At 51.5% G+C, this 27,427-nt stretch overlaps 8 protein-coding genes across 8 annotated transcripts; 4 read left to right on the forward strand and 4 right to left on the reverse strand.

The window, feature by feature from the left end:
- Positions 1–107: 107 nt before the first annotated feature.
- On the reverse strand, positions 108–836 carry VMA7 (H(+)-transporting V1 sector ATPase subunit F; the record flags this gene model as incomplete). The annotated part of the gene is made up of 6 exons (XM_076629013.1): positions 108–113; positions 171–217; positions 288–375; positions 443–525; positions 630–711; positions 783–836. The coding sequence occupies 6 exons, from the start codon at positions 834–836 to the stop codon at positions 108–110; spliced, it is 360 nt and encodes a 119-aa protein (XP_076491196.1).
- Positions 837–947: 111 nt separating this feature from the next.
- On the forward strand, positions 948–1,784 carry JCM6883_002331 (type II toxin-antitoxin system RatA family toxin; the record flags this gene model as incomplete). Its single annotated transcript, XM_076629014.1, has 3 exons — positions 948–1,141; positions 1,213–1,489; positions 1,557–1,784. The coding sequence occupies 3 exons, from the start codon at positions 948–950 to the stop codon at positions 1,782–1,784; spliced, it is 699 nt and encodes a 232-aa protein (XP_076491197.1).
- A 578-nt stretch (positions 1,785–2,362) lies between these two features.
- ARB1 (ATP-binding cassette family ATPase ARB1) lies at positions 2,363–5,037 on the reverse strand (the record flags this gene model as incomplete). The annotated part of the gene is made up of 12 exons (XM_076629015.1): positions 2,363–2,390; positions 2,457–2,536; positions 2,612–2,645; positions 2,724–2,836; positions 2,909–3,296; positions 3,359–3,601; positions 3,665–3,908; positions 3,977–4,331; positions 4,394–4,450; positions 4,508–4,541; positions 4,602–4,870; positions 4,993–5,037. The coding sequence occupies 12 exons, from the start codon at positions 5,035–5,037 to the stop codon at positions 2,363–2,365; spliced, it is 1,890 nt and encodes a 629-aa protein (XP_076491198.1).
- A 2,590-nt stretch (positions 5,038–7,627) lies between these two features.
- Positions 7,628–8,950, forward strand: JCM6883_002333 (uncharacterized protein; the record flags this gene model as incomplete). The annotated part of the gene is made up of 4 exons (XM_076629016.1): positions 7,628–7,793; positions 7,880–8,153; positions 8,241–8,298; positions 8,375–8,950. 4 exons carry the CDS (start codon positions 7,628–7,630, stop codon positions 8,948–8,950), a joined length of 1,074 nt encoding a protein of 357 aa, XP_076491199.1.
- A 237-nt stretch (positions 8,951–9,187) lies between these two features.
- MCM6 (MCM DNA helicase complex subunit MCM6) lies at positions 9,188–12,672 on the forward strand (the record flags this gene model as incomplete). Its single annotated transcript, XM_076629017.1, has 11 exons — positions 9,188–9,408; positions 9,547–9,750; positions 9,818–10,136; positions 10,201–10,340; positions 10,403–10,676; positions 10,732–10,894; positions 10,960–11,101; positions 11,156–11,690; positions 11,753–11,914; positions 11,976–12,482; positions 12,547–12,672. The coding sequence occupies 11 exons, from the start codon at positions 9,188–9,190 to the stop codon at positions 12,670–12,672; spliced, it is 2,793 nt and encodes a 930-aa protein (XP_076491200.1).
- A 181-nt stretch (positions 12,673–12,853) lies between these two features.
- On the reverse strand, positions 12,854–16,676 carry NOP4 (mRNA-binding ribosome biosynthesis protein NOP4; the record flags this gene model as incomplete). Its single annotated transcript, XM_076629018.1, has 7 exons — positions 12,854–13,215; positions 13,274–14,005; positions 14,077–14,278; positions 14,341–14,497; positions 14,559–15,202; positions 15,267–16,347; positions 16,414–16,676. The coding sequence occupies 7 exons, from the start codon at positions 16,674–16,676 to the stop codon at positions 12,854–12,856; spliced, it is 3,441 nt and encodes a 1,146-aa protein (XP_076491201.1).
- A 283-nt stretch (positions 16,677–16,959) lies between these two features.
- Positions 16,960–19,735, reverse strand: JCM6883_002336 (uncharacterized protein; the record flags this gene model as incomplete). The annotated part of the gene is made up of 4 exons (XM_076629019.1): positions 16,960–17,073; positions 17,133–18,484; positions 18,746–19,405; positions 19,705–19,735. 4 exons carry the CDS (start codon positions 19,733–19,735, stop codon positions 16,960–16,962), a joined length of 2,157 nt encoding a protein of 718 aa, XP_076491202.1.
- Positions 19,736–20,433: 698 nt separating this feature from the next.
- Positions 20,434–27,074, forward strand: JCM6883_002337 (uncharacterized protein; the record flags this gene model as incomplete). Its single annotated transcript, XM_076629020.1, has 10 exons — positions 20,434–20,695; positions 20,762–21,442; positions 21,514–21,560; positions 21,622–23,038; positions 23,113–23,528; positions 23,603–24,385; positions 24,446–25,079; positions 25,141–25,848; positions 25,909–26,485; positions 26,555–27,074. The coding sequence occupies 10 exons, from the start codon at positions 20,434–20,436 to the stop codon at positions 27,072–27,074; spliced, it is 6,045 nt and encodes a 2,014-aa protein (XP_076491203.1).
- Positions 27,075–27,427: the final 353 nt, after the last annotated feature.

Consider the following 27,427-nt stretch of genomic DNA (forward strand, 5'->3'; position numbering starts at 1 on the left):
ATGAAATTTCGCAAAGAGAACAGAAAAAGGATACAACTTGAAATGCTGGGTGTGAAGGAAAAGGCAATAGATGGTATAAGTCGAGACTGAGAGGTCGCGCGTCGAGTTTACTCCTGCAAGTTGACGAAAATCAGCAAAAGTCCAAGCGAGAAACAGCAAAATTGACTAACTCCGAAAAGCTTCTTGACACGCTTGAGAACAGAGTCTTTGCTGGGATCTGTTCGTTGGAAAGTAAAAACATCAGCTACAGTATTCGAAGCCAAAAGATGCGAATGAATCCGACGAACCGTAAGGGTGATCTTTCGAAGGAATCTCGAGGAGAGCAGGGAACGCCTGTTCATACTTCTCGACGATAGGCCTGATTTGATCGGCAATCTACTCAACGTCACACCGGGTGTCAGGGAGAGACACCAAGCAGGGTGAGCTCAGGAAAAAGACAAACGTGTTGGTTGATGAGGAGAATTGCGATATCGCTTCGCTCGGTGAATTCGGCGAACGCGGACTCGATTGTAGAGGGAGAGGTCTCTGTGATCGAGTGTAACGAAGCAAGGTCAGTCTCGTAGCTCGTGCACAGTCCGAGCGAATGGGGGAAGATGACGATACGGTTTAGATAGAAGAGAGCGACGTACTCGAATCTACGACCATGAAGTTTTTCTTCCCTCGTCCATCGATGTGACCCGTTCCTGCTAGCAGAAGTCCAGTGATCGTGTCCTGAGGAAGCGAGCAAGTTCCGGAATTGATGAGGGGGAACAACTCGCGACAGAGCAGAGATACGGACTCACCTCATCCCCTATGGTGGCAATCAGGGTTCTATCCCTATACTGAGCTGACGACATGGTGCTCAGAGGGGTGTTGGGAGGGGAAAGAGAACGAAACTAGCGATCGTCAGAATCAACCTCTTCTTCCTTCCCCTGTCGACCTTTCCGACAAACTCTACATAAAGACAGATGGCTTGTCCTAGAACAGCGGCCGTCCCTTCCCTCCTCCGGCAAACGGCACCAACTATCCGATCGAGAACTTTGTTCAACTTTCCCTCTCCTTTCGGCTCTTCCTCCTCGACCAACTCGAATACACCGATCAAGAAGGGCACACTGGTCAAGCGAGGATCGATTTGGGTTTACAAGGAAGGAAAAGTCATGCCGTTGAGTCTCCTTTCTTTCTCATTCTGTCGCCCCTCTCCTTCCAATCTGACCTTGCCTCCTACGTGATTAGCTACACGCCGAAAGAACTTTACACAGTCATCGCCGACGTAGACTCGTATCATCAGTTCCTCCCGTTCACCTCCTCCTCAAAAGTCCTCTCCGCTTCGCAATTCTCGTCTTCACAGACGACACGGTCGAATCTAGCAGAGAAAGGTTGGCTTCGAGTAGACGATGATGGACATGAAGGTCGGAAGTGGGTCATGGATGCAGAGTTGCGGATCGGTGCGATGGGATTCGATGAAGGGTACGTCTCGAGGGTCGAAATGGAAATTCCAAAATCGGTCAAGGTGAGCTCGCCTCTACTTCTCTGCTCGCGTTGTCCTCCCGCTGATACATACTTCTCTTGTCACGCAGGCGACGGCGAAAGATGCCTCAATGTTCCGTCATCTCGTCAACGTTTGGACCTTCACGCCCCTCTCCTCTTCAACCTCGAAACCGCAAACCCAAGTCGACTTGTCTCTCGAATATTCCTTCGCTTCACCGTTACATGCCGCTGCTATCTCGACAGTGTGGGACAAGGTCAGCGCATTGATGGTACAAAAGTTCGAGGATAGGGTCGCTCAGATTCATGGCAAGCGGTGAAAGTGAAATTTGATCTGTTGTGTGAGTTGCTCTCTTCCCTGCCTTCCTGTCCGTTGTGGCTACTGATGTCTTTCCTTGAGATAGAGCAACACTGTTTTGCATCTTAGCAATTATAATTTTCATTCACTCCACCGAATGAGCGAGCCTCAAGACCTCGCACCAGCCTGCTTGTTGTGAAGACGAGGAGGTCAACAATAGTGATGATGCGCAGAGTGATGATGCGCAGCTGGTTGGACGGTGAGAACCTGCCTCCGCCTCAATCAGCAGAGACAGCTCGAGCGAGATCGAGATCGAGGTTGTTTCGCAAATTCGAGGAGTCGATTCCGAAGAAAGTCTATCTGAGGCAAGAGAGGTAGCAATTCGAAGGAGAGAGAGAGCAGATAAAAGCGAGTATAGGGTATTGCTTGAATGCGAAAACGGGAGAGAGGGAGGGTACGAAAAAAGAGCGGGATAATAGTGACAGGTAGAAAAGCAGGTACAAGGGGAACAAGCAAAAGCAGGAGAGGAGGGGACGAGCATACTGTATAAGTAGAGGAACGAAAGAAAGTGTAGCTGGTGGGCACTCTGGATCTTCTCGCTTAAGCCGCGATCTTGCCGTTTTGTTTTCTGCAACGAGCGGAAAGCAAAGTCAGCAAGGATTTCGGCAAGATGAGATTAAGAGAGAGGACGTACGATACAAGCTTTGCTCGTTCGATTTGAGCCAAAGAGTTCTTTGCGAGGATGGCTTTGTATTGAGTGATCGTGATGTCTTGCTGAAAACGCGGAACAAGAGCGAAGTGAAATCAGCTAACTTCCTCTTGTGTGACTCGAGACTGAGAGATACTCACCTTGGACAAATCACGAATTTGCCTGTCCTTAACCCTGCGAGAGAAAGAAACCGAGGGAGGGTCAGTCAAGATTCCTCGGAACTCGTTCACAAATGAAAAGAGGTGAACTCACTCCCATAGTTGTTCGGCGACTTGACTGATAAGTCGGAAATCGTGAGAAACAATGACGACACCTCCAGAGAACGCCTTGATAGCCTTGGCGAGAGCATCGATGGAACCCATATCCTGTCAAAAACGAAAACAAGATGATCAGCGTAAGTAAAAGCGAAAACAAAGGAGAAGCAGAGAGGAACGCACCAAATGGTTAGTAGGTTCATCGAGGAGAAGGATATCGGGTCGTTCGAGGGCGAGTTGAGCGAAAACGACTCGGTTCCTCAAACCGTCGGAAAGGTGAGAGATGGGAGAAGTTTGATGAGATCCGGAAATACCGAATCGACCAATGCAAGACCTCCAGTATTGGGTGTCCTTGTCGGGGAATTTGTCGTGGAACTTCTTCTCGAAGTATTCGAGAGGAGAGAGGTCATAAGGGAGTTGATCGGCAGAGTGTTGAGAGTATTTTCCGAGTTTGAGAGCAGAGTGTCGTTGAACGGTACCGGCGATGGGTTGGAGGTCAGTGGTGATCAAGTTGAGGAGGGTAGACTTTCCAGTTCCGTTTTGTCCGACGATAGCGATACGAGAGTCCATGCTGCGAGTGATTCATGAGTCAGTTGAAGATCAAGGGAAGGACGGTTGGTTGAAGAAACTCACTCGATACCGAAAGAGAGATCCTTGTAGAGCGCGTTTTCCTTCTTTCCATCGTACGAGAAAGCGACATCACTGAACGCGATGATAGGAGGGGGAAGTTTCTTGACATCTTCAAAGTTGAACATGAGATCTTTGGGCCTGTGAACAGGTTGAATGAATCCAGCGGCTTCCATCTTGTCGATGATCTTTTGCTTCGATTTGGCTTGTTTGACCAAGTTGGCGTAGGTACCGGCAGAGGCGATGAAGCTGCAAAGAGTTTCATAATGTCAGCGAACTGGAAAAGCGGAACGAAAAGCTTGAGAAACTCACTCCTTGATGTGCTTGATTTCATCTTGTTGCTTCTGGTAAGCCTTCATTTGATTCGTCTCGTTCTCCTCCTTGGTCCTGACGTAAGTCGAGTAGTTACCTCCGTAGGTCAAGAACTTTCGCTCGGGGGTTAAATCGAGAATGTTGGTGCAGACGGTGTCCATGAAATCGGCAGAGTGGGAGGTGAAGACGAGAATTTGACTGTATTGAGCGAGGTACGCTTCGAGCCATACGACAGCCTCGAGATCTGTAAATCGGAAACGAAATGAAGTCAGTTTCTAACACGAACTGGTTCATTCAACTTTCGCGACTTACCCAAGTGGTTAGTGGGTTCATCGAGAAGGAGCAAGTGAGGCTTGATGGTAAGAGCTTTGGCGAGAGCGACACGCATCCTCCATCCTCCGGACATGTCTTTCGTAGCCCTCTTCATCATTTCGGTCGAGAATCCGAGACCGTGAAGAATCGCACCAGCCTTCGATTCGAAAGTCGAAGGGTCGAGGTCTTCGAGTTCTTCGAGTTTGAGTTGAAGAGCGATTTCGTCGATAGAATCGGCAGACATCATCTCGTCGTATTCCCTCTCGAGACGTTCAGCCTTGTCCTTGGCGGATTGAACGATGAAGTCGAGGGCGTTCATGTCGGAAGGTTCAGCTTCTCCTTGAACGAGGTAAGCCTATACGAGAGAATTCTGTCAGTTTTCGCGATGTTGCGAGAACTGTGAAATTTGCGACTCACATCGATGTGGGCGGGGATCTCGACATCACGGTGGAAGAGCGATTCGAGGAAAGTGGTCTGAAGAGAGCTAGACGTCAGTTACACATTCCTGTCCGTGAAGTTTAGTTAACTTACCTTTCCAGATCCGTTTTCTCCGAGAAGACCGTACCTGCAGTCAGACGAGTTCGTTAACACTGTTTCTACTGATGACCGCGCTATCATGACTCACCTTTGGCCGTAGTTGAGCGAGAAATCAGCGTTCTCAATGAGGAGACGACCGTGGAACGAAAGCGAGTAAGATTCGATGTGAATATCACGCGATTGCGAGTCGGACGAAAGGACACCGGATCCGGATCGGTCGGTAGCGATCGCGAGCTTCTTCATGGCATCTGCGCCGAGGGCGTCTGATTCTCCAACCGTAGTCGGGGTCGTCGAAATCGAGTTGGCTTTCGAAGACTTGCTCGAGACGGATTCACCCTTGGCAGCAGCTTTCGCAGCCTGTTGGATGCAATAGGTCAGCTTTCTGCATACATACATTGACACGGGTGCGAGGGAGAGGCGAGGTCGAAATCTTTTGAAAAGATGAAGGGTTGGGAGAGGCTGGGAAGAGAGGAGCTCACCTTGGCTTCGAGTCGCTTGGCCTTGGATGCTGAAATAGGTGCCATAGTTGTTGTCTAAGGGTCGAAGGTGAAAGAGGCGGAGAGAGAGAGCGAGAGGCGAATCAGCTTGTCACTTTTTTCTTGAGAGAGCTTCTCTCTTCTCTCACCAACACGATCAATCACTTTACGTCACCATCCGTTTGATACGACCGCGCTCGATGGGTAAAGACCAGGAACGACAGCGCTCGCTTCTTCAGTCCTCCTCCTTCTCTCCCTTCCTGTCGATCCTCTTCTCCGACGACCTCTCGATGCATCGCCTCTCGCACTCTGTCCTTATAGCCGGTACACATACGATCAGTATCTATCACTCAGCTGCAGCAAAGCACCTACTACTTCCAGCGGGTTCATGCGGGATTCCTCCTCGACTTCGATCACCGTCTATCAGAACAAATTGAGCAAACCCCTACATAAGAGCGAAGATCATACAGGAAGGTAGCAGGATTGAGAGGGATCAGGTCAAGGTTCAATAGTATGCTCGTAGCTGCTTCGAAGCGAGAAATCTGGAATTATGTCGGGTCGGGTTTACCTCACAGCGGGAGGACCGGGACAGACAGTATCGAACATTGGCGCTGAGGTGAGTCATCACGAAACTGGCACGCTCTATCAACGTTGTGCGGCTGAACAGCTGTGCGAAAGTGCCTCTGATTTTTGTCTTCTCGCTCATCCTGCTCTCTGCGCTTCTTCTCTCGCTTCAATCCCTGCGAGGTTCCTACGACTCCCTCGTATCCGAGAACTACACCACTTCGCTTCGTGTCTGACAACTATGGCAAAAATTCCTCGGAGAATCTAGTTTTCATCTCCGGGTTGAAGAGATCTCATCTCGTTCCGATTCCTTACACACGTTCGTTCGATCCGGAGCTGTTCAGTCGATGCACGCTCGCCCTCAGGGCCTTGGTAGCTTTGTCCCAGCAATCTTTGCCATTCGTCATCGTCGAGCCGCGGAAACTCGTCGGACCTTACGTGCACGGCTCTCTATGAGAGTCTCTTGCTTTGTTCCTTGCTTGCTCTGCTGAATCTGCTCAGCACCACTGTCTGCTTCGGTCTCGACTACGCCCCGACCAACGTTCTCGATTCATGTCAGGTCGATCGGCAGACTCCTCGGACTCGTCTCTCGCTCCTCCATTCCGTTCTCGCAATCGAACGAGAAAGCTTTCTGTCGTGGAACCAACCACGACCCGTGAAACCGACCGTACCGATTTGGAGGGACTACTCAGCAAGGTCAGCAAGGTCAGCAAGGTCAGACTTAACCCGGATCTCATGGGGGACTTGCTCAAAGAGTTCGAAGGGAAGGAACGGGCGACTCTGAAGGGAGATGCGCGCACAAGGCGAGCGGAACAGTCCAGGATACCTCCAGAGGATAAAGTTGGGGATGGAGATGGCTTGGATGGGGAACGCCCGCGGCGAGATCGGGAAAGGAGGAGGAGCAGAACGAAAATCGGAAACTCGAACGACCTTGACGGTTCCTCATCATATCCGCCTGCTCCACATCGACAACATGAACATCATGAAGACAGGCGATATCGAGTTCATGGAGAGGAGGACGACGTACGGACGCAGAGACGAGCGAGTGAAACAGAAACGGAAGACAGCGAAGAATCAGGGAGTCAGGAAGAGGGGACAGCCCTATTACGTCGAGGACGGGAGCAGGATGATGGGGATGCTGGACCAAATGTCGGTCGGCAACGGAAGAGTCGCACAGCAGTGTCAACAGGCAGTCCCGGTAAGTTTCCCTCTCTTCTTCGACGCCGAAAACCCGTCTCACCTTTCGCGATAACTCGATCACCTCTCTTCAACGACTTGCAGAAACTGTATCGGCATATCTTCGGGGTCGCAGTTCGAAACGCCAAGCTCGTTACTCGAACTCTGCTTCTCCTTCCGCTTCTCCCTCCCCTTCTCCTTCAGCGTCTCGAGCTTCTTCTCCTCCGCATACTCGCGCCAGTTCATCTGATTCACACACGAAAGATACCATCGCATCAAATCCTCTGCTCCGACCTTTCCATGCGCCCAAAATCAACGTCGATTTCGAATTCCCATCCTCTTTCAATCGCGACGGTCTCCCAACATACGCCAAGAACGAGTTCCTACCCGCTCGACTACAAGGACGATACAAGAAGCCTCTGCATTTCGACGCACCCGATCGGGAGATCCTCGAGGAAGAAGGGATGCATTGGGGAGACGAGGCAGTCAGAGGGAGACGAAGGACGAGGTATGAGGGACCGGGAGAAGGGGAGAGCGGAGGCGGAGGGCCTACTTTCTCGTGTCTGTTGGCGTTGGTGCTAGTCGTCTTGCCTATAGCTCTGCTTTCTGTCGTTCTAGGGCTAGTGTTTCGATTTGTCGAAGTGAAAAATTGACTGCAACTGCGAACCTCCCTGACCACATTCCACCGTTGAGGATGTCCCTTATCAGCTGATTGTGTTACTCAGAGGCTCAGACATGTCGAGTCTCGCGAGTGACAAGAGTGGGAACCTTGTCGCTGACGCGGGGGAGAAAGCACAGACCTCTCGTGCCGGACAGCAAAGATCGCTTACCGCTCTTCCTCTTGGCCTCTCACCTGCCTCGTCGACACTCAACGGGAACTAACCACAGAGTACTCAAGATGAAAGGCCACGCAGATTCATCCTACCTTCGTCCTCGCATTCCTGCCATTCAAGTCCCTTGCCCTTGTTCGACCCTCTCGGCTCGCGCTGCCAGTCTCGTCTCGACTGGTGGACTCGTGATCGTCTACCTAGGATGGGCTGTCGGTCTTTGGTATGGATACTCTGGTTCGTCCGCCCGTTCTCCTCTGAACTCGCTTGAAGAAAACGGGAATCGGCTGACATTTTTTCGTGCTGCCTCGCGCCCAATCTAGCTGTCGACAAGCTCAAAGCGTTCGTTGAGTCCTCGAGCAGCGCCTTCGTCGAACTTAGGCAAATGGCGACGTTTGCCCTGTTCTCAGCTTGGTACTTTTCGACCTGCGCCCTTCTCTCGTTCGCCAGTTTCGTCACTTCGATCTTCCCACAACCTGAACTCGCGAAACACCTCAGTAGGATCATCTGGCTCTTCGGGTGGATTGGAACTTGGTTCGTAGGGGTTTATGGACTCGCGGCGCATCTGTCTCAGGATACTTGGCTTGTTGCTGGTTGGTGAGCCCACATCTCCTAAGTCTGCCCGGGGTCTCACGGAGCAGGGATCGAGGAGCCAAAGCTGACATTCTGAACGACTCTTGTCAGTGATCGAGACGATGAGTGTGAATTGTTTCGACAAAGATTGCAAATCTGGGTCATGGTTGTGAGCTATTGCCCTCCCTCTTCCCTTGTCTACTGCTTGACTCGCCATTGACGCCCTTCCCTTTCGAGTTGTCTAGTCCCTCTTCGTGACCCTCGCCCTCGTCTTCTGGTTCGCCCTCGTCTTTTCCGCTTTCGTTCACACTCTGCACCCCGACATCTTCCACACGGGCGACGTCGATTCCGAACTCGACGAATACGATCACGCTTGTCTCCTCGAGGAAGAACTACGCAACTCTGACCACCCACTCGCAGGAGAGGCTCTCGAGATATTGCGATTTCAACGAGAATCGGCTGGACTGGATCTCGCTCGAGGAAGGGAAGGGTTCAGGAGCAGGAAGGGATATCAGTGTGATTGTTTCAGTGAAGAGTCGGGATCGAAGTCGGACACGGACGACGAGAAGAAGGATAGGGAGGCGTTGATTGGGAGGGAACGTTCGAATTCGAGAGCTTCCCGCGGTCGACCTGCTTCCGCTCAGCGTCAGGAACCCGGGGCGAACAGCGACAGCGAAAGCTCGTCGTCTTCGATGGAGGAGAAGGAATGGAAGGGGAAATCGAGGGTCTCGAAAGCGTCGGAGGCAGAAATGAGGACGAACGCGAGTCTTGCGAGGTCAAGGTTGAGGTCCCGAAGCAGGAGTCGATCCGCACAACTGTAGAGGGTCTTTGAGGGGGACAGTGAGGACGAGAAGGACAGTTGAGAGAGCGGAACTCGGCGAGGGAGGGAGGATCACGTTTGAGCGTTTTGCGGTAGATGTTTCCGGTGATCGTGTTCGTTTCTGAGTTCTCTTCGTAGAACGGCTTGGGTGAGAGTGTTCGATCGCAAATTGAGAGAGAGGATTGAAACGATTTGCGACGCGTTTCTTCGCATTCAACCACTTCTCATCGACCTCGACATGTCTTCGGTAGCAGGCCACACAGATCCGATGTCTGACGCAGCTACAGTGCGTGGCGCAGACGAAGCAGAGGAAGCGATCGAAGCTGGACAGGGAAGAGCTGGACGCGCCAAAGGAAACAAGAACAAGGTCAGGATTGGGAGGGACCAGGCGGATGTTCCTCCGGTACGAGACGAGACTGGTGAAAAGGTGTCAGAGATGTTCCAGGGGTTCCTTGAAGCGTGAGTTGACTAGCTTTCTTGCTCGAAACATCAAGATGAGATGAGGACTACTCACTCGTCTCTCACGCTCTCAATCGAGCCAACGGGTGTGCCGATCTGACCAGTGAACTAATGGCTATCATCTACACGCGTGTACAGGTTTAATCAAGAAGATCCAAACGCTGCCGCTACTTCTTCAGCCCCGACTTCCTCGAACGCCAATGGAGGAGAACGAGTCTATTACTACCAAGAACAGATCAAAGCGATGGCAGAGTTCCAGTTGGCGACCCTCTACGTAGATTACCAGCATCTTCTCGACTCTCGCGACTTGCTCGCGAAAGCTGTCACTCAGCAATATTACCGGTTCGTTGGTTCCACGGACTACTCTCTTTCGATTCTGTAACTGAGTAGGGTCTTGAACCTTTGACAGGTTCCTCCCTTACATGCGACGATCCCTTCAAAACCTCGTGAAGAAATACGCCCCTGAATACCTCTACACCAATTCTCACGTTACTTCGACTGCCGCTGCCGGTCTCGCCGTTCGACAGTTCAACCTCGCTTTCTACAACCTACCACTCGTCGAGGGAATCCGAGACATGAGAACAGACAAGATTGGAAAATTGAGCGCGATCAGCGGAACCGTAACGAGAACGAGTGAAGTCCGACCGGAATTGACATTCGGAAGTTTCATTTGTCTCATCTGTAAGGGTATCGTCAGGGATGTCGAACAACAGTTCAAGTACACGGAGGTCAGTTGCGGGAATATCTAGTCTCTCGATTCGTATCGCTGACTAGGTTTTCTGTAACTGACAGCCTTCGATGTGTCCCAACTTGACGTGTTCTAATCAATCGGCCTGGAAGTTGTCTATCGAACAATCGAAATTCTCGGATTGGCAAAAAGTTCGAATTCAGGAAAACTCGAACGAAATTCCGACTGGTAGTATGCCTCGATCGTGAGTTTGCGTCGTCTCTTCCTTGTCGAACTGCAGTGCTAATCTCTTCGACACTCCTTCAGACTGGATGTCATTCTCCGAGCCGAGATCGTCGAGAAGGCAAAAGCTGGAGACAAAGTTATTTTCACGGGAACCTTCATCGTCGTGCCCGATGTCGCAGCACTCGGTCTCCCTGGAGTCAACGCCGAGATGCTCAAAGAGAACGCTGGAGGACGAAGCGGTTCCGGATCGATGGGAGGAAATTTGGGAGTTAGCGGATTGAAGAGTTTGGGAGTGAAGGATTTGACGTACAAGACGGCGTTCTTGGCGTGTATGGCCACAAGTGCTGAAGCAAGGGTAAGTACTCTCCTCTCTTTCTCATTCTCGCCGTCACTGACACGTGAGCCTGCAGGCGAATGCTACGAATATTCGATCAGACGATGCCGGAGTCGAGGAGAACCGAAAGGAGTTCCTCGAAAGTCTTACGAAGGAGGAGGTTCAGCAGCTCGAAGCGATGGTCACTAGCGAACACATCTACTCTCGTCTCGTCTCTTCGATCGCTCCTACCGTTTATGGTCAGTACGACATCTCTTTCTGTTTTCGTTTCCGGAAAACTGAAATCGGTTGTATCGATGAAAAGGTCACGAAATCGTAAAGAAGGGAATCTTGCTTCAACTGATGGGTGGAGTGCACAAGCAGACTGCAGAAGGAATGAATTTGCGTGGAGATTTGAACGTTTGTATCGTCGGAGATCCTTCGGTCAGCAAATCGCAATTCCTCAAGTGAGTTCAATAGCTCTCGCTTTCTACCTGATACTGAACTTTTCCCTCTCGCAGATACGTTTGTGGCTTCCTTCCTCGAGCCGTATACACCTCTGGAAAGGCTTCCTCGGCTGCTGGATTGACCGCCGCCGTCGTCAAGGATGAAGAAACTGGAGAATTCACGATCGAAGCGGGAGCGCTCATGTTGGCCGACAACGGAATCTGTGCGATCGACGAATTCGACAAGATGGATCTCTCGGATCAAGTCGCGATTCACGAAGCGATGGAACAACAGACGATTTCGATCGCGAAAGCCGGTATTCAAGCAACTCTCAACGCTCGAACTTCGATTCTCGCCGCTGCGAACCCGGTAGGAGGACGATACAACAAGAAACTCTCGCTTCGAGCGAACGTCGCCATGTCGGCTCCCATCATGTCACGTTTCGATCTCTTCTTCGTCGTTCTCGACGAGTGCAACCCCGAAGTCGACCTCAAACTCGCTACTCATATCGTCAACGTCCACATGCACCGTAACGCTGCGATCAACCCTGAATTCTCGACCGACGAACTGCAACGATACATTCGATACGCTCGAACTTTCATGCCTAAAGTACGCTCTCTCTTCGCTGTCCTCTTTTTCCGTTCCTGAAGCTGACATCAACGTGGTTGTAGCTCACTCCTGCCGCTTCGAAACAACTCGTTCACCTCTATGGGAAACTCCGTTCGGAGGATGCTCAAGGTTACGGTCGAAGCTCTTACCGAGTAACCGTTCGTCAACTCGAAAGTATGGTCCGACTCAGTGAAGCGATCGCTCGTGCCAACTGTACCGAAGAGGTGAGTCACAATTCATACTCTCAAAGTGCTCTGGATCTGATTAGCGGTTCTCCTCGAGTAGATTACTGTCGATTTCGTTAACGAAGCTTACAACCTCCTTTCGCAATCGATCATTCACGTCGAGAAGGACGATGTCGATATCGATGAATCGTCCGATGAAGAGGAGGAGGAAGAGGGAGGAGACGACGACGATAACAATGACCACGGAGATAACAACGCTGGAGCCGATCCCGCTCCTTCCTCGGCAGCCGGACCCGCTACTTCTCCGAGTCATGGTCGAGGAGGTGCGAACGGTGCAGCCCCTCCTTCTCGCGATGAAACTCCGAGACAAGCGACTCCCGCTCCTCCGAAGAAACCGAAAGTTTCGATCTCTTACGACAAGTACATGCTTATGATGCAACGTATCGTCTACATGATTGCCGAACACGAGAAGGAGGAAGGAGCAGGAATGCCGAGAAGTGAAGTCGTCCAAACTTACCTCGACGGAATCGAGGATGAAATGGGTTCGATTGAACAACTCGATAACGAAACTCTTTTGATCGAGAAAGTCCTCACGAAGCTTATCAAGGTGAGTCTTCTCGAATTTTCCTCACTGAGTCTCACTCGTCCTGACATCGTGTGTCGTTCATCAGGAGAAATACCTTCTCGAACTTCGAGGAACAGCACCCACAACGACAGAAGGTGGAGAAGAGGGAGCGCAGGAGGAAGAGGCTGAACCCGTACTGACTGTTCACCCCGAATGCGATATCGTGGCTTAGTTTAGATTCGAACTTGTATCATATCCTCTTTCTCTTTTCTTTCGGTTGTATCGTTGTTTTGTCACACTCTGGAGGAGTATACTGTACTGTAACTTATTCAGTCTCTCCCTATCTAGTCAATCGAATGCGGTAAAAACGATAGATGGCAAATGCAAGAGCGAGAAAAACAGTGAGAAACAAACTATCGCTTCCCTTTCGCGCGTCGCTTCCTTCCGATTAAACTTCCTATGCGAGCTCCCTCCTTCGGTTTGCCCTCTGCGTCTACTCCAGGCTCCTTCTTTGGCTTCTTCTCCGATGGTGGTCGAGCATCTCGCTCCGCCTTCCTCTTCTTGGATCCAATCTTACTCTTCTTCGTCTTCTTCTCCTCTTCTGTTGATTTATCCTCCTTCGTCTTGTCGCCTGATTTGTCGTCGTCGTCGTCGTCGTCGGCCTCGGAGTCTGAAGATTCTTCTCCTCCTCTTTCCTTCGCACGCCGTGCCTTCTCCCTCGAACGATCCGCTTTCTCAGCTCGTCGTTTCGTCGTGACAGCGTTCTCGATAGAGACTACAGTAGTACGATCGATTAGTGTCTGAGATCGGTCGAGAAGAAACGCGAGACTCACATTCGATGATCAAACACTTTGAACTCCTTCCTCCTTCTCCCGTCGCCGCTTTTCCTGCCGCTTCCCGTTTCGAAGCTTTCTCTTCAGCGATCCTCTCCTCTTCCTCGAGCTCGGTCATCTTTTCTTGCAACCTCTTGAGTCGTTCCTCCTTCTCCTTAACCTTGACTTCTTTCCCAACTTTCCCTTCTCCCTTCTCGACCTGATCGATCATTTTTTCGAGTGCTTCTCTCCACCAAACGCGGAACAATCGATTGACGTCCTTGTTCGCGTTCGCCCATCGAAGAACTCGGAGTGCGTCGGCGTGAGTCCCAAGTTCGAGGAAACCGTAACCTTTCGAACGTCCCAATCCGGTGAGAGGGTCGACTCGATCCGATTGACGAAGGATCTTTGCTTGACGAACTCGAGAAAGCGGTACTCCCTTCTTTCGTTCGGTTTTTTCAGGTTCTTTCGCACCGGAAGCGTCTTCGACCCACGCGAGTTCTTCGGGAGTGAAAGGTTTTTGAAGTCCAGCTTTCATGTCGATTTGGAATTGCTTCAAGGCGTGGTTCGCGAGTCGTTTCATCATACCGTCGGTGACGTAGAGAGGGATTTGTCGGACGGAGAGACGGGTACGAGAGATGTAGAGGGAAGGGTTCGAACGAAGGAGACCTTTTCGAGCGTCGAAGGAAGATTGACGGGCGTCCATGTCGGCAGCCGAGAGAGTCTTGGCGATAGCCCATGAAGGGAAGATAACTACATGATATGGGTCGGTGGTTCAGTCATCGAGTTTGAGCTAGGATGAGAAGAGACTTGGGAAGACTTACCTCCCTCTCGCATGAGGTACAAGTTTCGACGATCTGTCTTCGTGTTTCCCTTCTTGTCACGATCTTCACGAAGCTTGTCGGCATCGCCTTTCGAGACAGCCGCGACGGCAGCGAGAACTCGTCCATGAAGCGTTAATCTCGAAGCTCCCGAAGTCGAAGGATCAGCCATCAAAAGAGAAGTCGTCGTTTTCTTGTTCGAGGTCTATGGGGAACAATTTGTCAGCCTGAATCCCCCTTATGATGAAAGACGATTTGCAAACTGACTTCTCCACCGAGTCCAGCGTTGAGAGTTTCGGATTCACGAAGAACTTCTTCAGCTTCGTCGTCGTTCCACATGCAAACGAAAGCGGTACCGCGAGAACGTTTCGTCGTAGGATCGTAGACGATACGAGCGTAACGAACTTTACCGAATTGTTTGAAGCTGTGCGGAACAAGAGTCAGCTCAGAGTCCGTCGCAAATGAAGAGAATCGGTAGTGCTCACAGATCGTAGAGTTCAGCTTCAGTAGTCTCGAAAGAGATGTTACGAACGAAGAGGGTCGTTCCCTCTTGAGGCGGTTTCGGTTCCTCCTCGAGCTCGTCATCATCGTCGTCGGGGTGAGTCTCGGGTTCAGGAGACATGTCCGAGTCTTCTGTACCTTCGGGAACGGGTGACATATCGCTGTCTTCGTCTTCCTCGTCGCTCTCCTCGTCGGACTCCTCCTCCGAATCGTCTCCTTCGCTGCTCTCCGCCTCACTTCCACTCGCTCCCTCTGCCTTCTCAGCATCCTCTGCATCTCCCTCCTGCGCCTTCTTCCAATCCTCCTTTCCGAGCGCCCAATCAACCGCAACCAGCCGACCTTTATCACCTCCTCCACCCTTCGCCGCTTCTTTCTCAGCCTTCTTCTTTTCCCTCACTTCCTTCTTCTTCCCTTCCTTTCCTCCTTCACTCGCGATTCGTTCAGCGGCCATTCCAGAAAAGATTCGAGTACCGTTGACGGCTTTCAGGGCGGCTTCGGCACAGGATTTCGTGATGAAGTAAATGAAGGCGAATCCTCGAGGTTTGTTGGTGTTGGAATCGACGGGGAGAGTGATAGAATGGAGAGAACCGAATCGAGCGAAAGCGGCACGAAGATCAGGGATTTTGACCTGTTGCAGAGAGAGAAAAGTTCAGTAAATGAGAAAGAGAATTGGGAGAAGATCGTTTACTCACGTCGAATCCGAGGTTACGAACGAGAAGCCTTCCTCCTCCCTTCGCACGACCGAGTCGTTGACAGAGATCCCAAGTACTCTTGACCGCAGCGGAAACGAGAACACCTCGGAAAACGTGATTGTTGAGTTTCGTCATCAAGTCGTGAGCGTGTCGAGGGGTATACATCGTAACGAGTGCGACTTGTTCTCCTGAAGCGAGTTCGACGGGGAATTTGACTTCTTCGACGTCTCCAATCTTCTTCGCTCGTTGTTTCAGAGCTTTACTCCAGTCGACCGGTTTCGATTTCTTCGGTGCGACGACAGCGTTCGATCCGGTAGCTTCTCCTCCCTCGACTTCCATCTTGTCTTGTTCTTCCGCTTCAGGTTTTGATTCCTCCTCCTCCTCCTCAGCGGTTTCTTCCATCGATCCTTCTTCTCCTGGTAGAGGAAGACCTTGAACGATGACAGTTCTCGGAGCGTTGTAGTCCCATAATCCTGGCCTCCATTTCTTCTGAGGTTGTTCCTCTTCGACTGCGTCTTCGGCGGCGGCGGGCGTTTCAACTTGAGCTTGAGGAGGAGTCGGAGGAACTTCCACTTTCTGTTCCTTTTTCTTCTTCCAATCCTTCTCTGCCCCCTCTGGAGCTTCCCCTTCCCTCAACTTTTTTTTCGCCCATGACAATTTGATCGTCCCCTTCCCACAAATCGCGTTCCAATCAACGTTTTGCATTTCCGTTTGACCTTCGACGTCCCTCATCGCACTGCGAGGAATTCCATCGTTGCCCCATTCTTTCAGGCATCCTTCGGCGTCGGTACGGAGTACGAATCGTACGTAACCGAACCCTCTTGAAGTCGATTTCCCAGTTCTGTCCCTTCCCGCTTTCACTGAAATCGCATTTGCTCCTCCGAAATCGGGAGCTGGAGCTGAACCTCCTCCTCCGGTAGAAACGACGAATGCAGCTCGAATAGGAGCATAAGAAGAGAAGATCAAGGTCAATTGAGGGGAAGTGAGAGTCGGAGGTAAATTTGTGAGATAAAGTGTCGTTTGAGGTGAAGTCGCATCAGTTCCAGTCGGGTCGACTTTCGCTTGCTCTGCCGCATCAGCACTGTTCCAATCGTTCTCGTATCAGTTGTGAGTCCCTAGGAGAGTGGGAGAAAAAAAAGGGACTTGCTAGGCTTTTAATCCTTCTGCGATGAACCCAGATTTAGGCTTGAACGGTTCCTTCTTAGGTCTATCTTCCCTATCATTAGAACGACCTCCTCTACCTCCTCCTCCCCCTCTACCTCCTCTACCTCGAGATCCCCTCCCACGGTCGTTTGATCCTCCTCCTCTTCCTCTTCCTCTCCCTCCTCCTCGGTCGCTCTTGAAGTGTTTCGCGGGTGAATCTCCTCCTGCTGAAGAATCTGCATCGAAGTAGCGTTTTGCACCGGGCATCCTGAGTCAGGTGCGAAAGGTGGTGTTTGATGAAAAAGTTCAAAAGTTCAGATGAAATTTTTGAGGTTTGATGCAGATTGCAACGAAAGTGTAACACAACAAAACAGCCAGAGATTTTCTAATCAAAACCCCAAAACCGGCGGCGTCTACATAGTCTAGACGTTAACTTTAATGGAATTTATCAAACTTCAACTTCAACCGTAACGTGGATGCGACTCTTGCACTCTTTCGGCACAGTACATCGCCAAATCCACCCTTTCCCGCCTTTTCACAGATTAACCGACTACGATACTCGCCCAAGTGATTCGTCTATCGCCTTCATCGCTAGGTCCAACGGCGCCGGAGAGGAGAGGGAGGGATCGGGTTTAATTCTTTTCCAACGAATGTCGCTCAACAACTGCAGGGAAACCGCGACGAGAGCTCGGAGGTAGGGTTTTGCTCGATCGTCGAATCGACTCCGGAGGATAGGAAGACCAAGGAGGATTTGAGTGGGAGTGAAGGTTTCGGCAGTGAAGTTGGGATCGACGTTTTCGTGGAGGTGGGAGAGAATCGACGCCAGTACACCGACGAGTACGTACACAGGAAGAAGGCGTGTACGACCGTATCTCGAGACGTTGGGGAACAGAAGACACATGAATCATCCGGAGATTTCTTCAATTTGTGCTGGCGAATGCGAGTCGAAATCGCGGAGTGGAGGATTCGCCAGTGTGTCTCTGCCTCTCGAGGGGTGGCTGGTCGGAAGTTGATCCAGGTCCAGGTCCGGGCTAGGTCCTCCTCCACCAGGTGTGAATTGGGAAGGAGTTCGAAAACCGTTGAACAGAGCGAAGAAGGGAGAGACGAAAGAAGTTGGGAGCGAGCATCGGAGGCGGAGAATCCGTGTGGAAGCGAGAGGAGGGTGAAAGTGGGCGGTGTAGGTGACGTAGGAGGTGGGAGTGCGATCGAGGGAACGGGAGAAGGGAAGTGACGAGAGAGAATCGGGTGGTTTGTCGCGAAAGCTTGCCATGCGAGTCTAGCATTCTGTAAAGCGGGGGAGGAGGTGATAGGTTCTTGGGAGTAGGGAGGGAGAGTGAAATACAAAGAAGAAGATGTATCAGTAAAGAGACTGGAGAGAGTGAAGAAATCAGACAGCGAGGGATGTTCGCAAAGGAGCGAGGGGGGAAAGGAGAGGAGCTCAGCAGCGGAGGCTGCGAGGAGGTTGACTTGGAGGTGTTGTGGACGAGCTACTGAAGCTAGGGCGCGCCAGAAGGGATGTTTGATCTTGTAAATCGATGTCTTGCGAAAAAGAGCCCAAGGGCTCCCGGTTCCTTCTCGGTGTTCTGCGAAGTTTCGACAGAAGGAGGTGAGAGCGAGATCGTGCCAGAGGGGATCAGAGAGAGAGAGAAGGGTATCGAGGCGACGGAGGTTGTTCGCTTTGTCGACATGGACGGGATCGATTAATCCGAGTCCTCCTTTCGCAACGGGAAGGAACGCGACTCCTTTCCTCTTCAGTTTCTTGAAATTCCAGACGAAGTTGTCGACGAGAGAGTGGAAGTCGTCGAGGAAGGAGGAGGGAGCGGGGTAGAAGGAGAGAGCGTGGAGAGCGAGCGAGATGATGTGCGTGTTTGCGTAGATTGCTCGAGTCCGGGGTGTAGAATAGAGATTTGAGGCTCCTTCCACCTTGCGCTTGATCTTGTCGAGGAGGAGAGCGTAGAAGGAGGGAGGTTGGGGAGAGAGGGAGAGAGGAAACCCTGCCCAGACGGTGAAATCTTCGAGTTCCGTCCAATTTGTCTCGGAGGCTAGAGGATCGGATTTTGCATCTTCTCCTATCGCTGTCGCAGCGGTTTTGCCAGGGTTGAGTCGTCCATTCGTAGCGGATTGCCAGTCGTAAGCAAGGTTGCGGAGGAGGGGGAGTGAGGAGGAGAGATTTTCGACGACGAGAATCGAGTCATCCGCGAAAGCGAGTGAGGTGAGAACCTCCCATCGCGCCCGTTGTATAGAGTTGGGGATTGTGAGTGCGATTCATCGTCGAATGAGTGCGTCGAGGAAGGGTTGGAAGGAGAGGAGCCACGAGGCGCAGGATAAAGGGCAACCCTGAGGAAGTCCACAACGGAGGGCAACGGGTTCTGTGAAGTAACCATTGATGTTGTACCTGGCTCGTAGCATCGTAGAGTCGTAGATAGTTGAGAGAAGACGAAGGAATCGGGGAGGGGCACCGAAGGATCGGTAACTTTCGAGAATCCATTCGTGCCAGTGATCGAGGAGGTCGTACGCGGATTCTTGATCGAGGGAGAGGAGGGTTGCTCCCGGAAGCTGGTGATGTTGGATTTCGTCGATTAGAAGCTGGAGATGGAGTCCGGCTTCAGAACTGTCTCGTTTGGGAACGAAACCGATCTGCCCGCGAGGAATCGAGTTCGGAAGGAGAGGGTTGATCCTTGCAACGAGGATTCGAGCGAGGAGTCTGTAGTCTGTGTCTCGAAGGGATATAGGTCGATAGTGAGCGAGGAGAGAGGGGTCGGCGTTAGGTTTTTGGAATTTGAAGAGAAGTCGGACTCGAGCTTCGGTTTGTGAAGGAGAGAGAGAACCTCGTTCCCAAGCTGAGTTGAAGGCGGCAGCAAGGGTAGGGGCAAGGAGAGCGACATTCTGCTTGTAGAACTCGTAGGGGAGGCCGAGAAGACCGGGGCTGGAGGCGGAAGGGGCGGAGAGAATTGCCTGTTTTACTTCATCACTTGAGATTGGATCGTCGAGTCGAGCTGCGAGCGCAGGATCCCAACGACGAGCAAATCGAGGGTCGGAATTCGGGGTGCTCGAGCGAATGTAGTCAAGGAAGTTGGTTCGTGCGATCTCGATTTCGTCGGAGGGGCGAGCAGATGGGGAGAAGTGAGAGGAGAATTTAGTGTGGGCGAGAGAGAGAGAGCAGTAGAGAGATCGGTTGTTTGAGTGCCGTCAGGAAGTTGAAGGGATGTGAAGGTAGAGGATTTGTTGCGAGCAGCAAGTCTTTTGTGTAGAACTTGCGCATTCGAAACGGCGTCGGGATAGAAGGGATACCCACTTCGGAGGAAGAGGCTCCTCGTCGAGTCCATCTGTAGCTTCTGTAGTTGATCTTGAGCGCTTCTTGTATCTGAGTGCGAGGAAGTGTCGCAGGAAGAGGATTCGAATATCCGAGTTGCTTAATTTCGTCTTCGAGTCGTCTCTGTTCATCTCGTCGTTCTCTGTTTCTCTTTCGACTGTAGACGGATGCATAGTAAGGGTTCGAGGGAAGAAATTTCGGGCGAGAGTGAGGTCGAGAGGAAATTTTGAAGACTCAACGTAAACTCTTGGTTTCGAAAAAAGAGAGGGATTGAGTCTAGTTGTGAGATGACTGGTTGAGGGAAGTCTAGCGCGTTTGGAGAGAGCGAGGGTTCCTTTCTCTCGAACATTTTGCGAGTCCGCGGATCACGCGCACGAAGCTCGTTTTCCCTGAATTGAATTGATCGCCTATCGAGTTGTCCTTTCTCTTCTCCTTTGAACACGTATATCTAGCTTCCGCACTTCGACACCAGTTCCACTTGACTCCAAGCACACTTGAGCACTATCTACCCGTTCCGCCTTGTTCCGCGACCCTCGACCCTCGAACCCACTCTTTCCAGATCTCTTCGCTCTCCGGCCCTGCTCCTCCCTCAGTCCTGTAAAGGTCTCTTCCATCTCTCAATCGAAACACGCTCCTCGCGACCGCCTATACCCCGTCAACTTCTCTCGAAGCGAAACCTTTCGAAGGGTCTGAGCAAAGGCGGTCGAAAGAATGGGAGTTGTTAAACTCTGGTCACATTTGAGCAAGGTTGGAGGGCCAAAGCAGTGGGAAACGAAGGCAGATGAAGAGCTCAAATCGGCGAATGCCAAGGGGAAGAGAAGGAAGCGAAAGAGGGAGGAAGAGGCAGAAGAGAGAAAGAAATGGATCAGAGAGAACAGGAAGGAGGAGGATGAATGGATAGTCGAATTTGATGATCCACAAGACGCAAAGAAGTGGATTGAGACGCGGCGTGGTGTACTCGGTCTTGGGCAAGGTCAGTCTGTCGTTACCTTTCCCTCTCTCTTTCTTCTTTCCTCGCTAACTTCTCTTCCTACTACAGTCGACAAAGTCGCTATCGATCTTGGTCAGCTTGCGTATCCCCTCGAGAAGCTCCGCAAAAAACTTGAACAATCCTTCAAGTATGGTCGACTCACGAAGGAAGAATGCTTCGAAAGATTCGAGTTTGGTCGCCTCCGTCTCTACAACTCAGTCCTTCAAGAACAACGGCTCCGATTCGGTCAACAGATACGACCTTGTATCGGAATCGATCATCCCGATCAAAGAGAAGGGAGGAAACGACCTACCTTGATCAAACGATTCAAACCCTCGATCGAAGGCGAGTCACGGAGGACAGCTTACAAGCTCGCTCGAGAACGAACGAACGAGAACAAAGCAGTCAGAGCTCAGAAGCGAGCTTTCGAGAAGTGGAAGAAAGAGAGACAAGCCGAGATGGGGGAGGAGGAGGACCGAGAGGAGGACAAGTTCACGATCGTTCCCGCACCAAAAGAGGAGGAACCCGTTCATGGACGCTCTCTAGACACCGCCGAAGAACCTCTCCCTGACATCGAAGAAGAAGTACCTTACCCGATGATCGTAGAGGCTGAACAAGAAGATTTTGTCGAGGATGTAGGAGGCGGAAGAGAATTCTCCATCTGGAGGAACGAGGAAGCGGATGATGCTGTGAACGATGGGACCGAGGCGAGTGAACGGCAACCTTTGGAATCCGACGAGACGGGTAAAGGTGAGTAGTTCACCTCGGCCTCAATTCGCTCGATCGATCAATTTCTTAACTTGCTCGTTTATCTTTGTTAGCGCAATCACTCGAGTTCCCTTTGAAACCGGTCAATCAAGACTACATCGTATGTGTCTTCTCACTGCTGCTTACTTTGCTGAGTCTGTGATCTAACCTGAGTCGTGCAGGATTCATGTTCTCAATCGGCATGGGGTCAAGCGAATCGACGTGAAGCGACTCTCCTCATCTCGACCACCGAACAAGCCTACGCAAGAACAGAATGCGACTATCTTCTTCCGACCTACCTCCTCGACGACACTCTTCACGACGATGACGCTCGAGTCGAACACTACGTCCCCCGCTCCGTCGCCCCCGTTCCGCCCCCATCTTCTCCCTCGAACGTCGATCTCCCACCGACTCGCGTGGTCGTCTCTCCCGACAGCGATCTCACAATCGCCGTCGACAAATCATCAACCGATTTCATCTGGTCGACCTATTCTTCTCGCGGTCGAACCGTTCATCGAATCGTCGACGTCAGTGGAATGTACTCAGGCCTAGGATGGACAGACAAGTTCGAAGCAGCCGCCTTGGCCGGTCTTATCGGCAACGATTTCACCGATGGAGGAGTTCGCGGAGTTGGTCCGAGTATCCTCCTATCGAAAGCCGACAAGTTCAAACCGCTTCGGATCTTCGCTGGTAACGCTCGGGCATGCCTCGATGCTCGCGATCGATTCGACTCGTCCCCCTCCTCGTCTCAGGTGGTCACAGTCGGCTCCTACCAAGTCAACTCTCTCGATCAAATGCGAAACATCTTCGACCAGGCGACCAAACCCTTCTATCACAAATCGAATTCCTCCAACAGCCCTCGGATCACTCTCGATGTGATACTAGATTCCGTCGCGATTCAAACTGGAGGTAAAACGACCGATTTCGTTTCGAAGAAGGAGATTCGGGAGGAGTTATCGACGACAGCAGAGCGCAAGATTCGATCGGGATTCAGAACGAGTCAAGGAACGAAGACGAAGAATAGTGCCAATACTCAACTCGAAACTGGAGGAGGAGGAGGAGAAGGAGTTTCTTCAAGTCGCGGCGAAGAATCCTCGACTTCGTCTCAGCCTCGCCAGCATCAAGTAACGTTCAAGTCGCGCCATGAATCTGCTCTACCCTTCGATCCGTTACCCGCTTCGAGCAACGATGATCCTCAGCATTTTGGAACGAGAGAAGGCTACAACGGACCTACTCTTCTCACTCGACTCAAGGGAGAGAACGTCAAATTGATGGAGTACCAGGGATCGATCCCTCAAACTGATCAAGGAAAGGAGGAGGAGGATCACGATGACGAACCGCCTCCGTTGAAGAAAGGGAAATTCGTCGAAGAAGTTAATCCTGAGGCTGACGAGTCGGGAGAGGACGAAGGTCAACGCGACGATCAAGAGAAAGCAGGAGATGAGATGACGGGAGCGAAGATGGTACCGCGAGAAAAGGAGGGAGAAAAGCAGAAGCGCGCGAAGAAGGTTAACCGGTTTCCGAATGACCTCAAAGCGAAAACTGTCACCGATAGAAAGTTCGCGTCTCCTCGAAACGTGCGAGATCTCGTGCTCGAAGGTATGCTCGACCGTCCTCCTGCAACTAGACTGCAGTCGACTGATTCAACGTGCTCGTTTTCTCGATTTTTCTAGGTGTCGAAGATCTTCCGAACGAAATGACCGATTTCCTCTCATGGATCTGGCAATGGGGTGTTATCGAAATGCCTCGTAAGGTCGAACTCATCAACCGCGTTCTGTCGTACTATTACCTCTTCCCTTCGGACCGACTCTCAAAACTCGTCAAAGGAGGCGACGAATTCACGAAGTGGGCCGCTACTATCGTTCACCGGCGCGTCGCTTACGACCAACATCAAGACAAGAGCGAAGAAGGAGGTTCCGGCATCAATGGAAACACTCTCGCAACTCTCGTCGATCTGGAACCGTTCCTCAAGGAGACCAAGCGATCTTTGAGTCCCGAAAGAAGACAAGCTCTTGACGCCATGGTCCTGGAACGGAAGTTGGTTCAAGACGATCTCGACTTCATCAGAACGAACAAGGTAACGGATACGGTGAGAGCAGTTTTTTTACTTCGAAACCTTTTCAATGTTTCCCTTACTGATTCTGGCATGTCAATCACCGCTAGATCGACTTTTTCGTATATCTCGCCGTGATAGATCATCATAAGGCCGGTCTCGACTGTCCGCTTCTGGTCGACAGCGCCTTCGATGGACGAAATTTCGTAAATTTTGGAACGAGCTTCTCGAACTCGACGTCGACATACGCCCTCAGCATCGATTGGATTCTTGCGAAGCTCATCGTAAACTCTCCGACGCACCTGTTCGTTCACCACGACTCCGTGCCCTTCGGTCTCGAAAACGACAACGTTCGCAGCGCGATTTCGAAACTCGATGATTTGGGTCGATCACTCCTCTCGCTCCTCCCTCGTTCTTCCCTCGCTTTGCAACGGATCAGAGAAGCGTTAGGACTCGCTCGAATCGGAAGGATCACTGGCAAAAACGATAATCTCGATTCGATCAAAACTCTTCTCCGATCTCAACTCCTCCCGATTCTTCAAATCCTTGCAACAACTTCGCTCTGCGAACCTCGCCAGTTCCCTATCAACACGGTTGAATTGGATCGAGTCGTTACGAGTGTCATCGACGTCGTAGTCGAAGCAGTCGACTGGTTTACAAGAATCTTGAGGAGCTGGGTCGAGTTCTTCCCGGAAATGGAGGAGGTCGATACTCTCGAGCGGTGGATCGTGAAAGCAGGAGGGAGCGCAAGGTCGATTGTCGAAGAGGGAGTGGAGACGAGAAAGGCCGAGAAGTCGTCGCAGAAAGGAGGGAAAAAGAGGAGCAGTTCGCAATTTCTGGAGAATCTGAAGGTCGTCGCTGCATCATTCTCGAGTCTCCGTCAGAGACCTTACGTGAGTCTGTCGTTCCCTCCCGAAATCTGCGATTACAGCTGACGTTTTCATATTTCGCAGCGGTACTCGCCGAACATGATTCACGTCAACTTGCAAATCATCGACACTTTCGCGAACAAGCTTTGGCTTTTCGAAGAGAAGCTCAAGATCGCTCTAGCACGACTCGAATCGGCTACGAAACGTCAAAACAGGAAAACGATTCTCTCAACTTCTCTCACTCCATTTGAACCGCCTCTCGCTCACCAATCTCTACCTCCCATCTCTTCAACTTCGAAATCGTTCGACACGAAACGAGTTACCACTCAAACTCTACGACGCCTGAAGAAGAACGATCAAACGATGAAGCGACAATTCGATCACCCGGAGAAAGCCGTCTTTGGTCATCTGAATCACTGGAGGGGGATCCCCTTTGAGAAGGATTCGTCGACCGGTCCGTTCCTCGTGCAAGAAGTCGGAATCACGGTCACGAAGAAGATTGAGAAGACGGTGAAAACAGTTCGCAACGTTTTCAAGAAAATCGGACTCGATCGCCTCAAAGTCAACGTCGCTTCGACTTTCGTCATGGAAGTCTTATTCAAGCCTACCTTCGGACGACGTCTTCCCAATGGCGATATCGGACTCTCCGCCAATGAATGGCATTTCGGTGTCGTCGATCCTCGCTTTCGCGATCTTGATTTCGTGAAGAAAATGAGTTGTGAGTTCTTTTCCTCACGTCTCTTGGGTTCTCTGACGACTGACACTCAGCTCTCTCGCAGCGGAAGATCAACTTAAGACGTCCTCCGAAATGTTGATAGAAGGTCTCAACGCCGACACGAGACTCGCAGATCCCGTCAGGAAGATGTGGAAGAACCTGGAAGGACTTGAAGAGCGAATCACTCGTATCGTCGAACTACCGGAAGCCGAGCGACAGAGTCTCATCAACGAACGAAAACGAACGAATTCGGCATTCTCCGACAGTCGAGATGGAATGGATCCCCCGATCCGCCAACGGAAACGACCTTTACCGACTCATCGAGAAGAAACCGAACATCGGAAAGTTGTCTCTCGTTTCGGCCTGGTCGACGGTGTTTTCACGTTCCCCCTTCCTTCCGATCTCCGCTTTTCGACTCCTCCTACCGACTTGCCGATTCGCGTCGCCTACGATACGCACCCACACCTCCCCCTTCGAGAAATCCCCGGGGATGCTCATCCCTTGAATCCGTCGGTTCGAGCTCGAAATCTCAGCCTCTCCCTTTTCGCCGAAGCGGAAAAGGAAGAGTCTCTCACTCAACCGACAGCCGTCGTGGACGACTTTGGACAGCACTATGCCGTCGCTCGAAGTATCTTCGCGTTTGGAGTAGGCACCTCGTCGAGACATTTCGTGAAACAGAAACGATTCGCGCTCAACGAATCGCAGAACAATCGTGTTCTTCGAGAGCTCGAGAATCTGAATCCCGCGAAACGATTAGCGAACGCCCTACCAGGTACGCTTCTTCATCGCTGTTACCGACAGAAACTAACGCGGATTGAGCTCGTCTCTGTAGATCCTAGCAACTCGTCTCTCATCGATCAAATGCTGGTCAAACCTCCTCTCCCTCCTCTCCCTCCTCCTGCAACGGGACAACAACCTTTTGTACCCTACAACTATGGTCCATTCCCATCCTCCCCATCGCTATCCTTACCGCCCATTCCTCCACCTTCCGCCAATCCTTCCCTTCCCGCTCCAACTCTTCACATCCCTTTCGCTGCTCAACTCTCGCAACTCGAACCAATCCTGCAACACGGAGTTCAACCCCGAGTGACCCATCTGTCTTCTCTCAGGACACTCGAACAGAGAAGATGGGAAACAAAGAACCATCAAGCGGAAGCTTCGGCCGAGGTTCGAGAAGCCTTCCCTCGCCCTGAAGGTTGGACGAAATCCGATCCACGTCGATCAGTTCTCTACGTCACGTCGAAGGATTCGACCCCGTCGGGAGGCAAATTCGGGAGAGACGTGTCTGGGCACCTGCAGAGCGCGTTCACGACAGCTCTCGCGAGTTCTCCTCACGTGGATGGAAAGGTAGTGACATGTAGTGAAGGGAATACGTCGTCGGTTTGTCCTGATTCTTCCTGTAGGGCCTCGTGAGTGTCATTCCTCTCGCCGAGATTTGAGGAAAACCTGTTGAACCCTTTTTTCTTCGTTCCGCGCAGTCTCCTTCGACCTTGTCGGGTTGACTTGTCTCCCGTCAACAGAATCAAGTTTTGTATTTGGCAACAGTCGATGGACAATCGAGACGGTCTCGCCGGAGCGAATATCCTCGCGATCCTTTACCACGTCGCGCATGGATTCGTCGGAAATCCACTCTCGATCGAAGTGGCTCAAGGGATGAACAAGGAATGCAGAGCGAACTCGCAAGACGTCGAAACGACTGAAAAGTTGATTGGGAGACTCGTAGAGGGAAAAAGTAAAGAAGAATGTGAGAAAGTGATGGCGAGTCTGGGTGAGAGCGACTCGGTGGCGGAGCTGAGACGTGTTGGAAAGGCCCTTTTGAAGAGCTCGATGTCGGGAGTAGTGATGGGGTTTGATGAAGACGACGAGGGAGACGGCGAGGGAAACGAGGGAGACGGTGAGGCGGCGACACAGACGAAGAGGAAATCTCGTCGTGGAGGTCGAGGCCGGGGAAGGAGAAAGCGAGCTGAACAGGATGCAGAGGAAACAGAGGAAGAGTAGAAATTTTGTTTAACTTGACTCCCTCTTTCGCAAGTGACTTTCAAAGAACATCTAGTAGATTGAACAAACAAGCGAGCGAGAGGGTCGACAGTACTCGAACTGATTCCTCGTCGGAGAATGAAAACTGCGACACTTGATCGACTCGACTCGCTCCACTCGACTCGACTCGACTCGCTTCAAGATGGACTCTCCAGTACGGCGAGAGGGCTTCAGGAGACCGAGTCAAAAGTCGAGTTTATTGCAAAGAAAGAGAATTGGGATCGACGAAGAAGAGCTGAATAGAGGCAAAAGAGAGGAAAGAGACGAAAGGAAACTCTAAGCACCGATTCGATTGTTCGGTCTGGTCTGGAACC

This window comes from Sporobolomyces salmoneus (genome assembly GCF_050403485.1).
Source record: "Sporobolomyces salmoneus JCM6883 DNA, S_salmoneus_JCM6883_v1_ctg3, whole genome shotgun sequence".
Classification (NCBI taxonomy): Eukaryota; Fungi; Basidiomycota; class Microbotryomycetes; order Sporidiobolales; family Sporidiobolaceae; genus Sporobolomyces; species Sporobolomyces salmoneus.